This window comes from Gossypium hirsutum, chromosome A13, assembly GCF_007990345.1.
Source record: "Gossypium hirsutum isolate 1008001.06 chromosome A13, Gossypium_hirsutum_v2.1, whole genome shotgun sequence".
Lineage (NCBI taxonomy): Eukaryota > Viridiplantae > Streptophyta > Magnoliopsida > Malvales > Malvaceae > Gossypium > Gossypium hirsutum.
The window spans coordinates 13,568,190-13,585,784 of NC_053436.1; the positions used below are offsets into that span (position 1 = coordinate 13,568,190).

General features: G+C 31.5%; 2 protein-coding genes across 2 annotated transcripts; both read right to left on the bottom strand.

The window, feature by feature from the left end:
* Positions 1 to 1,182: 1,182 nt before the first annotated feature.
* On the bottom strand, positions 1,183 to 2,382 carry LOC107894655 (putative receptor-like protein 16). Its single transcript, XM_016819910.1, has one exon. The coding sequence runs from the start codon at positions 2,380 to 2,382 to the stop codon at positions 1,183 to 1,185; it is 1,200 nt and encodes a 399-aa protein (XP_016675399.1).
* A 12,105-nt stretch (positions 2,383 to 14,487) lies between these two features.
* LOC107894656 (receptor-like protein 15) lies at positions 14,488 to 17,402 on the bottom strand. The gene is made up of 2 exons (XM_016819911.2): positions 16,980 to 17,402; positions 14,488 to 16,274 (listed from the first exon to the last, which is right to left on the bottom strand). Exons 1-2 carry the CDS (start codon positions 17,338 to 17,340, stop codon positions 14,524 to 14,526), a joined length of 2,112 nt encoding a protein of 703 aa, XP_016675400.1. The 5' UTR covers positions 17,341 to 17,402; the 3' UTR covers positions 14,488 to 14,523.
* Between the last annotated feature and the right edge of the window lie 193 nt (positions 17,403 to 17,595).

The window sequence follows — 17,595 nt, forward strand, 5'->3', positions numbered from 1 at the left end:
CCATTTGGCTAAGGAAAATCATGGTTGATTTGAATCTACACTAAAAATAAGCAATAGAGATTAAATGTGACAACCAATCTGCTATTGCAATTGCAAAGAATCCAGTGTTTCATGGAAGAACAAAGCACTTCAAGATCCAGTTTCATTTTGTTAGGGAGATGGAGCGAGCTTATGAAGTGAGACTGATTCATTACAGTTCTGAAGAATAACTTGCTGATATCTTAACAAAGCCCTTTAGTGTGTAAAGGTTTGCGGATTTAAGAGCCAATATGGGAGTTTGCAGCATGCAAACCAAGAAGGAGTGTTGAAGTTGGCCTAGATGCAGCACATGAAGTAGCTAAGGAGAAGACCATGCAGCCCGAGCCATGAAGTTGCAGTTGAAGATCAAGCTGCTATTTTGTTTTGTTACTTCAAGCATTAGTTTAGTTACTTAGTTCAAAATGAACTTAGTTGGTATAGTTTTTGATATAACTAGGTGCTGATGGATTGATTAATCAATATAGCTATGTGTGCAAGCAATGTTTTCATAAGTTTCAATGTAATTAGTGGTAGTAAGTGATGATTAGGTGATGTTTGTCTCATTTTGATCAGTATATGGACTGGTATATATAATGGCTTAGAGCCTTCATTCAAAAATTAATGAAATTTATCAGAACTTATTACGAAAACTCTTTTTTCTTTGCTTTCATTTTATCATTAAAGAAAATTTTATTTTGTTTGGTCACCAACCAACGAGCCTTCAACCTCAAGGTTCTATCAAACCTTCATCTTTGTTCTTACTTCCAACAGTGTTTCTGCACTACCATTGCATTTGATTTCAAGTGGGGGCCCGCAAAGGCTGGGATTGCCTAAGAAACTGTCACTTTTGAATATATTGAATTGGTACTCTATTGGTATCATGCCTGATAGATTGTTGAATGATACATTAAAAACTAAGAGATCAAGACTAGCTAATTTAGTGGGCAATACACCGAAGAAATTGTTATGTTAAAGATCTAGGAAATCTAAGTTTCTCAAATTTCCCAAAGAAGAAGGTATTTGACCTGTGAACTGGTTGTTCGACACATTTAGAGAATAAATACCCTTCAGTCGTGTCATTTGGATGAGAACTTTACCTGTTAGTCTATTACAAGAGACATCTGCTACCCTTAAATATAGAAAACTAAAGCCCTTATAAATGTATCATGATCCTTTGGTTATCAAATCAATTTTGTTCCAAGAGTCCACTGGAAGATAACCACCATAAGAACTATCTAACCAAGAACTAAAATTGTCAACACAGTGAGGAATGTCACCAAAAAGATCATTTTCTGAAAGATCTAAAATCCACAAATCCCTTATTTGGCAAATTTGCATCAGTATTTTCCCTTCAAACCGGTTCCCACCAAGGAGTAGAACCTTTAACTTTTGGAGGACAGGCAAGTATGATGAAAGCTCACTTGACAAGTCATTATTCTCAATGTCAATCATTCCTAACTCCATGCTCTTCAACAAGGCATATGGAAATGTTCCAGACAAGTGATTATTGTTGAGATAAATCCATTTTAGGTTAGGCAAACTCGAGTTTTTCAGAAACAAATCACCTTTCAAATTGTTTCCAGATAACCTCAAATATACAAGACAACTCATATTACTTGTCATACCATGGGGAATCCTTCCTTGGAATTGATTGTTTAATAAGTCCAGCATCTGAAGTTGGTCTTTGAAGAACATGGGGAGGTTGCCATTGAAGCTATTATTGGAAAGATCTAAATGACGCAGCTGTGGAAAATTCAAGTTGAAATATTTGAGTTGTGTCCCGTGTAGGAAATTGTCAGAAATTTCAAGAAGAGTAAGCTTTGAGGTTATGTTTTGAAAATTGCTAATGAATGGACTAGTCAAATTATTGCCACTTAGCCATAATTCTGAAGTGATATTGTGAAGCATCCAAGGAGAAATTTTCTTAACATTACAACCATCTAAAGACAGAGTACTTAGTTTGAAAGATAGAAAACAACTTGGTGACATCATTTCTGCTTCCACTTCTAAGTGATTAAAAGAAATATCAAGTTCAATTAGCCTCAACAAATTGGCATAAACACTGAGCGATACCATGCCTTGAAACTTATTGTTCGATAGAAAAAGTGACTCAATATTTGTTAGGTTGCTAATTAGCAAGGATGAAAAAGTGCCATTGAACTGATCGTTGGAGAGATCTAAGAGACAGAGTGAGATCATTTCCCAAGCATGAATTGATACTTCCAAAGAGATTATTATGAGATAATCAATTGTTTCATAAGTAAGTTGTCGCACAAATAATCTGGAAGATTGCCTATAACTTGTTACCAGACAAATCCAAGTTATAAAGCGAAAGATATTTGCCCCAACAGAGATTGGAGCCATTTTGTATTGAATTGTCATGGAGATTCAACTTTCGAAGATGCTTTAGTTTTCTGAAAGCAGCATAGGTTTTACCAATGAAATCTTGGTAGTTATTTGATTTTTATATTAAGTAGCAGATAAACATGTCTAGAAAAATTATTTCATGATAAGTAGGTTTGGTTCAAATTTATCACATTTGCCTCATGCTAACCAAATTGAGAGGGTTTGGAATGTTTATAAAAATTTTTACACTTGGAATGAATATGAACAAATGGTTATCCAAATAATAATTTTAGTAAGCAAAATAATTAAAAATGCATCAATTTATTAAAATATATATAATTACTATTTCACGTTGGAATGAACATAGACAAATGATTGTCCCTATACATTTCAAACATGCCTCTTTTAGTGATTCTATATATCATTAATTTTTCATAAAACACTAGGTTTTTATATTATTATTTTGAAATTAAAAATATATACCATCTAATTTTTAAAAATATATTTATAAAAAATATAAAAATTAACACCATTTAAGTTTAAAGATAATTTAAATAAGATTGATTAATTAAAGATAATTTTAAAATACACAATTATAATCAAATATAAAAATTAATACAACTATAAAATTAAAGATAATTTCATTCGAATTAAAACCATTTGTACCAACTAAATACAAATAAAAGAATTTGTATATAACTTTTTATAAATTTCCAACACATAAAATATAATGTAGAAATGTAAATTGAGATATGGTGAGTAGGAAATATTGTATTCACAAGGACTAAAATTCTCACTTTAGAAGTCTAATTAAAATTTTAGATAAATCTCATATGAATTTTGATTTTAGTTTAATTATATATATTAAAATTTCCACTTTGGATAAAATATAATTATTAGTATATGTAACATGTAAACATAGAATAATATTATGTCGATAAGGTGCTAATGAATCGTGAAAATTAAATAAAATCAAAACTTCCATCTATATGATTGCTTGATTTGTTTAAATTCATGTCCACATCAAATCCTAATTTAAATCTCGACAAACCTACTTCTATGGAATAAAAAGAAGGTTTCATTCACGATTTAGCTCTTGACTATAACCGTTTTCTTACTTTGATATTTAAATTTTGCTTGTTATTGTTTTAGTGCCTAACAACTAAGGGTGTTAAGAAAAAAAGTCAACTAATAATGACATGGTATGTTGACCATGCGTTGATCGATGTTGACTGCATTAGTCAAACGTTGATCAATGTTTACCTACGTTGACTAGACATTGATCAGTCAAAAGTTATTCAAAATTATTTAAAAATGATACTGTGTTTATAATAATAATAAAAAAGACAGGATTATGAGAAATATATAATGATTTCAGATAGCAGGTCAGAAACATCATGCAGAACCAGTGTTTGTCATGCCATAGGGATTCCCTCGGAATTGATTGTCAATAAGCCCAACATCTGAAGTTGGTCACTGAAGAACATGGGGAGGTTGCCTTTGAAGCTATTATTGGAAAGCTTTAAATGGCGCAACTTTGGAAAATTCAAATTGATATCTTTCGGTAGTGTCCCGTGTACGAAATTGTCAAAAATGTCAAGAAGAGTAAGCTTTGAGGTTATGTTTTGAAAATTGGTGTAATATCCTGAATTAGGGCTTAATCGGAATAGTGGTTTCGTGACCACAAATCTGAGATAGAAATAATTATTTTATAATTATTTTGATGATTATGATATGATTGCATGATTGTGTGAACATTTCGTGATGAAATTCTATGCCTAAAATGCTTAAATTGAAAGTAGGGACTAAATCGAATAAGTTGCAAATTTTGCATTCTAGAAGGTTTTTTAGTATGAAATTGCATTGAAATATTAATTAGGAGGTCTTAAATAACAATTTGACCAATTTCTAAGTCTATGGACAAAAATTGGACATGGATGAAATTTTTGGAAAGTTTAGTAGTAAGGGCATTTTGGTCATTTAGTTATTAAAATGAATTAAAAACAAAATTAAAAGCCAATTTTTGTCCATCTTCTTCATTAGGCCGAAATTTCAAGGGTTCTCCATAGTTAGGGTTTGTTTCAAGCTTCCAAGCTCCATAGTAAGTGATTCCAAGCCCCGTTTTTAATGTTCTTTACGTTTTTGGAATCCCGGTAGCTCGATTAAACTTATGTTAGCAATAATTCAACCTAGGGTTTATATTTGGAAAAATACCCATAGGTGAAATTTGTGTATTTTGATGTTTTATGAGAGAATATGGGGTTTTAAATTATGTTAGACAACTTGTGCTACTCGGTTTTGAGTGAAAACGAGTAAAAGGGCTTAATCGGCAAAATACCTAATAGTCACAAGTATATGTTAGAGTAAGAATTTGATGTTTCCATAGAAGGGAAAAATGATCAGCATGTTATAAAACATAAGAATAAGGAATAAAGTTTAATTCCCGAGCCTAGGGGAAAAAGTGTAATTATGCAAAAGATTAGGGGCAAAAGTGTAATTTTTCCAAAGTTCGTATTAAATGCTGTTTTGATGAATGTATGTATTAAATAAGATTAATTTGGCATTATAGATCAAGAGAAACGAGATTCAAGTCGCGATCGAGGAAAAGAAAAGATTGTGGACTAAATTGCAAAATCTTTAAATTTTGGTACCAAGGTAAGTTCATGTGTAAATAATGTAGCATAATTGTTATTTTTAAGTTATTGATGCTAATTATATGATATGCTGATTTTTAATCGTGAAATATTATGCTTTGTGGTTAATGTTGAGAAATATGCAAATTATGTTTACTACTTGATAAATATGAATTGCTACCGAGTATCGGTTCCAATATTCCATGGAAGATGGCAAATGTGAGATCGAGGGAAAAAGCCCGTTTCAACCTTAGGAATAGATTAGGATACAAGTGACATGTCACTAGGATAGTTGAGCATCCGAACTCGTTGAGTTGAGTCCGAGTTCACTTATGGATGCGAATGTCCGAACTCGTTAAGTTGAGTTCGAGTTCGTGAGATGTAACTAGGAATCCGAACTCGTTGAGTTGAGTCCGAGTTAACTTATGGATGTGAACGCCTGAGCTTGTTGAGTTGAGTCTGAGTTCATTTAGGGGCGGGTTACATGATTTCTTGATTACATATGAGGCAATTATGTGCAAATTATCCGTGTATCCGAGTTGTATTCCGATGTGTTCAACGGTGAAATTTCTAGTGAAATGGAAGAAAACTTAAGATGCAAGCGGCGTTTTGGTAAGTGTTGTGAAACGGACACTTTGGACAGGTATGTTCTTAACCCTCGGGTTGAAAATAGATACAACAACGATAAGGTGGTAAGATGATGAATGATGTTTAGAAATGTGATATATGTTTTGGTGATACCATGCTAAAGTTGTTTGGTATATTTGTATTGTTATGTTACTTTTTATTTACATATGAACTTACTAAGCATTTATGCTTACTCCCTCCTCTTTATTTACTGTAGTTTTGAACAAGCCAGCTCGGGAATCGGGACGGGTCGAAGGTTCGATCACACTATCCAAAGGACTTTTATCTTGGTAAATGGCTTGTACAACTACTTAAGTATGGCATGCATAGCAATATACCTATTTTGTGTAAATAATTTTATGATATGGTCATGTTTGGTTGAGAAAATGTTTGATATTGATAAGTCATGGTGATGACTAATTTAGATCATGTTTGATATTATGGAAGTTTCAAGATTATCTAGTTCATAAAAATTCATGGAAAGATAAAATTTGCCTTAAAACAGAATATTGCTGCAGCAATGACATGAATTTGAAAAATCACTAAAAATAGTATAAATGGAACTAAATGATGAGTAAGTTATGAAATTGAAGCTTAATGAGTCTATTTTCATGTGGATTGAACAAAATAGGCATATAAATTATATTTTATGAGATATTTAAACTTTTCTGAAATAGGGCCAGAGTGATTTCTGGATCCCCTATTCTGATTTTAAAAATTCATAATAAATTTTACAAAAATAATTAGAAGTTTTTATTTATATGTGCAGATTCCTTATTAAGTCTTGTTTTAAGAGAAACAAACCTCGTAGTCATTGAAATTCTTTATAGATAGATATCTGATTCGTAATACATAGATGTCAGAGCAGTCGAACCCTGAAATAGGGGAGACTTTAACTAATAAAATGTACTAATTGGCCCAACCAAAAATTCTAGAAAAAAATTAGTAAATATATATATGAGTCTAGATTTAGGAAAAATTTACGGATATTTATTTTGAGTTTCGTAACTCGAGATATGATTTTTCTTGTAACTGTGACGCGGGTAGCTAGAAAGCTGTGAATGTAGAAACAAATGATTTGAAGTTCTTAATTTGATAAATTATGTTCGGTAACCCCTCAAGCTCGACTCCGGTGACGGTTTCGAGCGTGGGGGCGTTACATTTGGTGGTATTAGAGCAGGTTTAGTCGGTTCTCGGACTACGTGTTGTATGTACGGATTTTTGCTATACATGCCATATGTATGAATTGTGATAGTGTGACGACTTCTGACCTTTTTAAATGATTTTTATATAGTAAATGGATCCCAATTCAGCTGTGGCAGATGAAGTAGAGAGTAATGCGCCAGTTCCAGCTAAAGGGGCATGCCGACTGAAAACCCACCCCCTACTGTTGGTCAGGGAGGAGGAGAAAGGGATCGGGAAGCCTTTCTCCAAATGATGAGTGCATGGTACACTGAGTTCTTTCGTACGAACCCAAATGTACGACCTCCCCCACCTCCCCCAATTCCTCAACCTATGCCTCCGGTGCCTCAGGGAGTGGATATGATAAAATTTCACAAAACCCCCGTTGACAGAATTCGTAAACAAGGGGCTGAAGAATTTAGAGCAAATATTGATGATGATGCAGAGAAAGCAGAGTTCTGGCTTGAAAATTCTATCCGGGTATTTGATGAATTATCTTCACCTGAAGAATGTTTGAAATGTGCTACATCTTTGTTGAGAGATTCAGCCTATAATTGGTGGAAGACTTTGATTTCGGTGGTACCGAAAGAGAGGGTAACCTGGGAATTCTTTCAAGAAGAGTTTCGGAAGAAATATATTAGTGAAAGATTTATTGATCAGAAATGTAAAGAGTTTCTTGAGCTGAAGCAAGGTAATATGACAGTCTCAGAATATGAAAGAGAGTTTGTTCGATTGAGTAAGTATGCCAGAGAATATGTTCCTACAGAAGCCAAGATGTGCCGACGATTTGAAGACGGGCTTAACGAAGGCATTAAGGTATTTGTTGGGATCCTTGAACTAAAAGAAATGGTGGTACTTGTCGATCGAGCTTGCAAGGCTGAAGAATTACTGAAGGAAAAGAAAAAGGTAGAATCTGAAACACAAAATTGGAAGAAAATACCAATGAGTAATACACCCTCACAGCAAACTGGAAAGTCAAGAAATATGAATCCTCGTTCCCAAGTTTCAGCTGGGCAATCATATGGAAATTTTAAGAAGCGAAATGTGGGTCCTAAATCTCAGACTACTTCTGCGGCTAGTGTGGGAAATACGAGATTTGTTAAACCCGAGTGCCAGCGGTGTGGTAGAAATCATTTTGGTCCGTACAGAGCAAATGAATGTTTTCGATGTGGTTCTCCGGATCATTTTATTAGAGACTGCCCAGAGAGAGCTGAGAAAGAAAAATTTCAGAGTGTAAAAGCTAGTGATGTAAACTCGAGGGGAAAATATCCGAGAAAAGCTGGAAGTGAAACAAGCAGTAAGAATGAAGCCAGAGATGCAGCAGTTAGATCTGAAGGAAGAGCTCCGGCTAGAACTTATGCTATTAAAGCGCGTGAAGATGCTTCCTCACCCGATGTGATTACCGGTACATTTTCTCTTTATGATATTAATGTTATTGCTTTGATTGATCCTGGTTCTACTCATTCATATGTATGCATGAAACTGGTGTCTAGTATGAATATACCTGTTGAGAACACAAAATTTATGATTAGAGTGTCGAATCCACTAGGCAAATGTGTGATAGTTGATAAAGTATGCAAGAAATGCCCTTTAATGATTCGGGGTCATTACTTTCCGGCGGGCTTAATGTTGTTGCCGTTTGATGAATTTGATGTTATTTTGGGTATGGATTGGTTGACATTGCATGATGCTATAGTAAATTGCAAAGAAAAGGTTATAGAATTAAAATGTGAAAGTGGTGAAATCTTGCGGGTTGAACCAGACAAATCAGAGGCAATATTTAGTATGATTTTTTAGATGTCAGCTCAGAGATATTTGAGAAAGGGTTATGAAGCTTATTTGGCGTATGTAATTAATACAAAAGAAGTTAAAAAGAAAGTTGAATCAGTTCCGGTTGTGTGTGAATTTGCGGATGTATTTCCAGAAGAATTGTCGGGTTTGCCTCCAGTCAGGGAAGTAGAATTTGGTATAGATTTGATACCAGGAACAGCTCCGATCTCGATTGCTCCATATAGAATGGCACCAACAGAGTTGAAAGAATTAAAGTTGCAGTTGCAAGAGTTGACTGATAAAGGCTTTGTGAGATCGTGTTTTTCACCTTGGGGTGCTCCCGTGTTATTTGTGAAAAAGAAGGATGGTTCTATGAGATTATGTGTTGATTATCGGCAGTTAAACAAGGTGACAATCAAAAACAAGTATCCATTGCCGAGAATTGATGATTTGTTTGATCAGCTAAAAGGAGCGACATGGTTTTCAAAGATTGACTTGAGATCTGAGTATTATCAGCTGCGAGTGAAAGAGTCAGATGTGCCTAAAACTGCTTTTAGAACAAGGTACGGTCATTATGAATTTTTAGTTATGCCATTCGGGTTGACAAATGCTCCTGTTGTGTTTATGGACTTAATGAATCGCATATTTCGGCCATACCTGGACAGATTTGTTGTGGTGTTTATAGAAGATATTTTAATTTATTCAAAGGATGAGACAAAGCATGCTGAGCATTTGAGGATAGTTTTGCAAACTTTGAGAGATAAGCAGTTGTATGCTAAGTTTAGTAAAAGTGAATTTTGGCTCCGGAAAGTTGGATTTTTGGGTCATATTGTTTCAGGTGATGGTATACGGGTTGATCCTAGTAAAATTTCAGCCATTATTGATTGGAAACCACCGAAAAATGTAACTGAAGTTAGGAGTTTCTTGGGGCTAGCTGGGTATTATCGGCGGTTTGTAAATGGATTTTCTATAATTGCGGCTCCTATGACTAGACTACTCCGAATGGATGTTAAATTTGTAAATTTGAATGATCATTATCCAAATAAATTTATATAATCTTTAGTTATGCTCGTGATAATAGCCATGGTGATAACAATGATGTTAAAGAATCTCAAGTATATTTTACTATAATTTATTTATTATATCATGTTTATTATAATTGAAGACTAATCATGACAACATGAATAGATAGATTTTGATTTGAAATCCATGCATGTTTGCAATGGTGATTATGAAAAAAAGAATCTATTGGGACACTAATAAGTTCGTCCTAGTAAATTTATTGCATTCCCTAAAGTGAATACAAGCACAAAAGAAAATAAAAACCACTATTATTCCAATATTTGGTAGTACAAAACTAGTCGAAAGTTCAAAAAGGGCTAATATATTAATATCTTATGACGGTTAATCCATTGGTTTTAAAAGATATTCATAATGGATCTCATATTGAGATTGTGAATAAGGAAATGATTATATTTCACATGAATCAAAAGAGGATTGGGTTATTGATTTATATTTATTACTCTTGTTATAAATTGAATTGATTGTGACTATCTTTATGATAAACTGTTGTCATCATCCCCATTAAGGATTGAAAGTAAAATATCTGACTGTGAAAGATCATTTATGAGAAATAGAATATGGTAATTTTATCTAAAGCTCGTTATGGTTGGATGCACCTAAAGTTGTAAGTTTTTTTTTTAACTGTGAGTATAACTCTACGATATTCAGAATAAGTTATCAATTAAAATTACGTGAAAAAATATTACTGATAAGAACTTGCAAGAGCGAAAACTTATGTATGAAAAGTCATTGGTTATGTACCTGTTGTACACCTGGAAAATAAAATCCGCCCTTAAAGTTTACTATTAATAGATTTTGATTGGATTCAAAGTCTACTACTGGAGTTCAATTTGCTTACTTCTTGATAAAATCATCAAGACTCAACGAAGAATAAAGATTTTGGCATATTCCCTAAAGCGAATATTGCATATAATTGTTTGGAATTTATATTTATTTTGTTGACTTAGTGACATTATAGACTTCACATTAATTTAGACATTTCCAGTAGTAAATGTCACAGTAGTACTTATATGTGGATATCAAGTAAAAGGAATGACAGTAAGATTATCAATTTGTCACAATTTATATTGATATTATTAGTACAATTGAAATGAATGTTAAAGTAAACTAGAAATTTACTAATACAAATGCATTTACTACTTGGTGTGACCGGTTAGATCATCCTAGATCATATATGATACAAAAATTAATTGACAATTCATATGGACATTCATTAAAAAACCAGAAGATTCTTTAATTTAAAGAATTCTCATTTGTTGCTTATTCTCAATAAAAATTGATTCTGAGAAACTCACTAGCTAAGTTAAGATTTAATGTCTTGCATTTCTGAAATGAATATGGATTTATTCATCCACCATGTGAATGATTTTGATATTATATAATTTTGGTAGATGCATCTACAAAATAATCACATATGTGTTATCTACTTGCAACCTGTCATTTGCAAGATTGTATGTTTAAATAATTAACTTCAGATCATACAATTAAGACAATTCGTCTTGCTAATACTTATGAGTTTATATCTTAGTCTTTTCTTGATTGAGTTTGAAAAACTTTTGTAAAAGTTTGTTATTTATACGCATAATGATTTAGAGAAATTATTGATTGAACGCATCTTATTAACAACTAAACCATTACTTATGAGAACTAAACTTCCTATTTCAATATGAGATTATGTTGATTCTCGTGTTGTACGCATCAAGCTAATAAGTTATAAATACTCCCCATTACAATTGGTTTTTGGTCAAAAGCTAAATATTTCCCATCTTTAAACTTTTGTATGTGCATATATATTCTAATTGTTCCACCACAACACACAAAGATGAGCGAGTCCTTAAAGAAAGTTGGAATATATATTAATTTCGAGTCTCCCTGTATTATTAAATATTTTAAATGTATTGGAGATTCAATTATGACACGATTTGTGATTACTGTTTTGATAGTTTTCCCAACATTAGGGGGAGAAAAATAATAGCTTGTAATGAGTTAGGAGGAGAGTAATTTGAACCAAAAGTTTAAAAAGGATAACTCACTTTATTACAAGTTAACTGTTAGATGTATTTACAAACTTAATGAGAATAACCAACTATTATATACCCTCTAATATTTTCAATCAAAGTCCCAGTAAGACAATCAGTTAGAATAAATAATAGATTGATCAGTTTTAAAGATGAAAATTCTTTAAGATGGTTATATAGTGGAGGTGAGTACTCCAGAAGAGACCCAAGACATAACTAAAACTTTAGAAGAGATTTAGGTACCTGAAACTGAAGGTTAAAATAATGAAAATAAGATATCTCGATAAGTTATGTCAATTCGAGAAAATGTGGAACCGATAATAAAGCTAATCAACGGTGGTTTTGCATGCAATATTATTGTTGAAATAATGAAATAAAAGGAGGACCTTAAATAAATTTATTGGGAAATATAGATATGAAACAAATTGGTCAAATAGAAAGACTCAACTCAAGTACAATTAAATTCGTAGAGTTTTCAAATATCTAAAGGTATAAAGCCAAGAAGGGTACAAATGAAGTAGTTTTGCAAAAGTGAAATAAAAATATGAAATTTTTAGCTAAGTCCTGCCATTGATTATGAAAAGATATAATATTCTTTTATGGTGGATCCAATCACCTTTTGATATATTATTAAACTGACAATTCATAAAAGATTTAACTTGTATCTAATGATTATTGTTACAACCTTATTTTATGAATAACTATATAGTAAAGTTTATATTAAAATCCTTGAAGGATTTAGATTGCTAGAAGCATATTGAAATTCTCAGGAAATTGTTCATTTATATGAATTGAAATATTTGTACATATGTGGTAAATTTGACTTAGTCAATGGTAGTTAAAAGAGGATTATAAAATGATTCAAAATACCTATTTGTATTTTTATAGAGGGGTCATGATTAAAATTTGCTATGATTATTATTGAAACTCTTGAAGAGATCAAAACATATTTTTCCAAAATTTCCTCTTACTCATGATTTTCAAAAGAAAGGTGATATAAATGCTTAGCAGATACGTTCAAATAGCTATTTGAAAAGCTAGTATTCAAGATTGAATACGTAGAATATGAGATATTATATGATGTATTCATGAGGGGAAGTAAATACGCGTTGTACTCTTTTTTCCTTAACCAAGGTTTTGTCCCATTGGGTTTTCCTGGTAAGGTTTTTAATGAAGAAGTATGTTATGCGTATTATAGATATGTGTACTCTTTTTCCATCATTAGGAATTTTTTCTATAAGTTTTTATCTTAGTAAGGTTTTTAACGATGTACAGTATCTACCAATGGATATCCAATGGAGAGTGTTATGAATATCTTATTAAGTGGATGTCCATCAAGATTAAGATAAGTTTTGATGAACTTTAAATTCTAATAGTGATTAGAAGTAGAGTTCTATTTCATTTATATTTCATTGTAAAGAATATTGATAAATAAAATGCGCTCTCTTTTGCTTTCCCATTTTCTTTGTTCGTTATTTTCTCTATCTCTCTTTATTTTATAGCATAATTTTAATATTTATGAAGGAAATGTCCAATATTATTTATAATCTCAATCTATTATAAAGTTATTTTTTTAGGGAATAATTTAATAAATTAAATTCATCACAATATTCTATTATAAATTACTGTTATTATTTATAATTTCAACGAAAATTTTCATCACAAAGTGCTGTCAAGAAATAATATCAAAACTCTATGATGATATTTGTGACGAAATATGATTTTTGTCACATTTCTGTTGCAATCCCGTCTCTAAATTCGTCACAGCAAATGGTTGAATTCTATATATATATATATATATAATTGAAGTAGAAGTTGGAGTAGGATTGCTAAGGATTGAATCTAAATTTTATATTACAACATAAATACTCTTATCACTAGATTGAGAAGTTTATAAAAATGGAATGCATACATAATACATTAATCGAGTTTTAATATAATATATATTTGGAAAGTATTTAAATTTATAAATTCTTAATAATTTCAAAATCACTAAAAAGTTATGAATATTGCTATATTTATATCTCTTTTACCACTTAATTTAATACTAGTTTGAAATCCAAATTTCCAAAATATTGCATCAACATTGGTATTCTTTGTTTTCTCCTTAGATCATGAAGGTCTTACGGTCATGAATATGGCAAAGATAAACCAACGATTGATTTGGTAACGCAAAATCAGAACAAATAAAGTACTTCGTTCGCTCTCACTATAATTTTTAATCCAGTTCGAGATTTATTTTTTTTATTTTAATTTCGCGTAATTTAAGTTTTAATTATACATTTATATTAAATTATGGCATACTGAAAATAATTATTGTGTAATTTTACCCCTAAAATATAAGTAAGTATTGAAATTTGTCACTTTATTTTATTTTGATTTATGTTAGTCATTATACTTTAAGAATATGGATAAATTTATCACTCAACTTTTATGTGATTGAAATTCAGCAATAAACTTTAAATTTTCCCATCATCTTTGACTTTTTCAAAATAAATTTTTACCATTAGATATTGATTTTAATCATTTGAAAAACAAAATTTGATGGGAAAATATTATTTCAACTATTTTAATTTTAATAGTAAACATTTAATGGAAGGAAGATTTGAATTTTTTAAAAATATATATAAAATAAGAATACTATATTTTTCATAAATAACCATTTTTATTAATATTTAATATTATGTTAATTAATTAGTTCTTTTTAATTATTTAAATAATATATTTAAAATATTTTTATTAAATTAAAATTGAAGAGTAAATTTAACCAAAAATCAAATTTTAGCTTCAAAGTTCATTCAAAATAAAAGTTAAGTGAAAATATTATTTTTATTAATATTCAATTCTCATCCTAAACAAATAACTATGAAAAAAGGACATATCAAAACCGCAAAATACATAATTGAAACAGATTTCTCTGCTCTAGCGTAAATTGGTGGTGTCTCTGCACTGTCATTGCATTTGATTTGAAGTGGATGTCCACAAAGGTTAGGATTGCCTAAATAACTGTCACTTTCGAATGTCCCGAGTTGTTTCTCTATTGGTATCATGCCTGATAGATTGTTGAATGATACGTTAAAAGCTGAGAGAGACACAAGACCAACTAATTCATGGGGTAATACACCGGTCAAATTGTTATGTGAAAGATCTAGGCTTTCTAGGTTTATCAAGTTTCCCAATGAAGAAGGTATTTGACCTATGAGAAGGTTGTTCGACACGTTTAGAGAATGAATCCCCTTCAATCGTGTCATTTGGATGGGAATTTTACCTGTTAGTCTATTGCAAGAGACATCTATTACCCTTAAATATGCCAAAGGAGGGGCACTATAAATGTATCTTGAACCTTTGAACGTCAAATCAATTTTGTTCCAAGAGTCATAAAGAAAATAACCACCATAAGAACTATCCAACCAAGAAGTAACATTGTCAACACAGTCGGGAATGTCTCCAGAAAGATCATTTTCTGAAAGATCTAAAACATGCAAATCCCTCATTTGGCAAATTTGCACTGGTAATTGTCCTCCAAACTGGTTCCCCCCGAGGAGTAGAATCTTTAACTTTGGGAGGACAGGCAAGTATGATGAAAGCTCACCTGACAAGTCATTATTCTGAATGTCAATAATTCCTAACTCCATGCTCTTCGTCAAGGCATATGGAAATATTCCAGACAAGTGATTGTTGTTGAGATAAATCCATCTTAGGTTAGGTAAACTCGAGTTTTTTGGAAACAAATCACCTGTCAAATTGTTTCGGGATAACCTCAAATATAGAAGACAACTCATATTACTTGTCATGCCATGGGGAATCCCTCCTTGGAATTGATTGTCTGATAAGTCCAGCATCTGAAGTTGGACACTGAAGAATATGGGGAGGTTGCCATTGAAGCTATTATTGGAAAGATCTAAATGCCGCAGCTCTGGAAAATTCAAGTTGATACCTTCGGGTAGTGTCCCGTGTAAGAAATTGTCAGAAATGTCAAGAAGAGTCAGCTTTGAGGTTATGTTCTGAAAATTGCTAATGAAGAGACCAGTCAAATTATTGCCACTTAGCCATAATTCTGAAGTGATATTGTGAAGCATCCAAGGAGAAATTTTCTTGACATTACAACCACCTAAAGACAAAGTACTTAGTTTGAAAGATGGAAAACAACTTGGTGACATCATCTCTGTTTCAACTTCCAAGTGATTAAATGAAATATCAAGTTCACTTAGCCTTGACAAATTAGCAAAAACACAAAGTGAAATCTTGCCTTGGAGCTCATTTCTTGATAGAAAAAGCGACTCGATATTTGTTAGGTTGCTAATTATCAAAGAAGGAAAATAACCACTAAATTGATTGTCAGAGAGATCCAAGAGGCGGAGTGAGGTCATATTTCCCAAGCATGAATTGATGCTTCCAAAAAGATTGTTATGGGACAAAATCAGTTCTTTTAAAAACAGGTTGTCACACAAGCATTCTGGAAGATTGCCTTGTAACTTGTTACCGGACAAATCCAAGTTATAAAGCAAAAGATATTTGCCCCAACAGAGATTGGAGCCATTTTGTATGAAATTGTCACGAAGATTCAACTTTCGAAGATGCTTCAGTTTTCTAAAAGCTGCATAGATTTTTTATCAAAGAAATCTTGTTAGTTATTTCATTTTTATATTAAGTAAAAGATAAACATGTCAAGAAAAGCTATTTCATAATAAGTAAGTTTGGTTTAAATTTATCACATCTGTCTCAGTCTAACCAAATTGAGAGGGTCTAGAATGTTTATAAAAATTTTCACGCTTGGAATCAATATGAAAAAATGATTATCCAAATAATAATTTTGAATTTATAAAAAAAATATAAATATTATTTCACATTGGAATGAACATAGACAAATGATTGTCCCTATTCATTTCAAACATGCCTTTTTTTAGTGATTCTATATATTATTAATTTTTCGTAAAATATTAATTTTTATATTATTAGTTTAAAATTAAAAATATATACCATCTCATTTTTAAAATATATATTTATAAAAAATATAAAAATTAACACCATTTAAGTTTAAAGATAATTTAAATAAGATTAATTAATTAAAGATAATTTAAAAATACACAAAATTATAATCAAATATAAAAATTAATACAATTATAAAATTAAAGATAATTTCATTCGAATTAAAACTATTTGTACCAACTAAATAAAAATAAAAAATTCGTATATAACTTTTTTATAAATTTCCAACAAACAAAATATAAGGTAGAGATGTAATTCACAAATATATATATATATAATGTAGAGATGTAAATTGAGAGTTTAGAATGTTTACCATGAATTGAGATGAATCCTCCTATATAATTTCCTGGCAGTTCAAGCTCTTGCAAATCTTTGAACCGAGCAAATAAAGTAGCGTTTGGAAACCAAGGTTCGGAATCACTTCTCAAGTGGGGAAAGAAAATCTTGTGAATACGAGTATGAGAAGGGTCACACTCAACTCCCTCCCAATCGCAACATTCTTCTACATACCAGTTTGAGAAAGCTGACGATTCGTAGCTGCTCATGGAATCTTTGATTTGGAGAAGAGCTGCTCTTTCTTCTTCTAAGCACCCTTGGCTTTGGAACCAAAGAAGCACAAGTACGAAGCACCTACAGCAACTGGTAATCGCCGTCACAAGCTTATGCTTAGCCATATATGATCTATTTTTTATTTCATCAATTAATGTATGAAGTTTGTCAATATTTATAGTTGCCCTTGGATGCTTTTTCCACAGTGGAATTTCATTTCTAGCCCTTCACCCACTTCATGGGTTGTTTTGCAATAGTATTGAAGTTTAAGTTGTCAGAATCGGAGGTAGAAGATAAAGAAAGCAAAGACCTTGTTGGAGATTGTAGTCAACATGGAAGTTCCAACACGGCAAAATAGAGGAAGTTTGGTGCTTATATTT

Coding starts and splice junctions, on each gene's coding strand:
- LOC107894656 (XM_016819911.2), bottom strand. CDS start 17,340: ATGGCTAAGCATAAGCTTGTGACGGCGATTACCAGTTGCTGTAGGTGC. Junction 16,275..16,979: donor AGGATTCATCTCAATTCATG/GTAAACATTCTA, acceptor AAATCTATGCAG/CTTTTAGAAAACTGAAGCAT.
- LOC107894655 (XM_016819910.1), bottom strand. CDS start 2,382: ATGGCTCCAATCTCTGTTGGGGCAAATATCTTTCGCTTTATAACTTGG.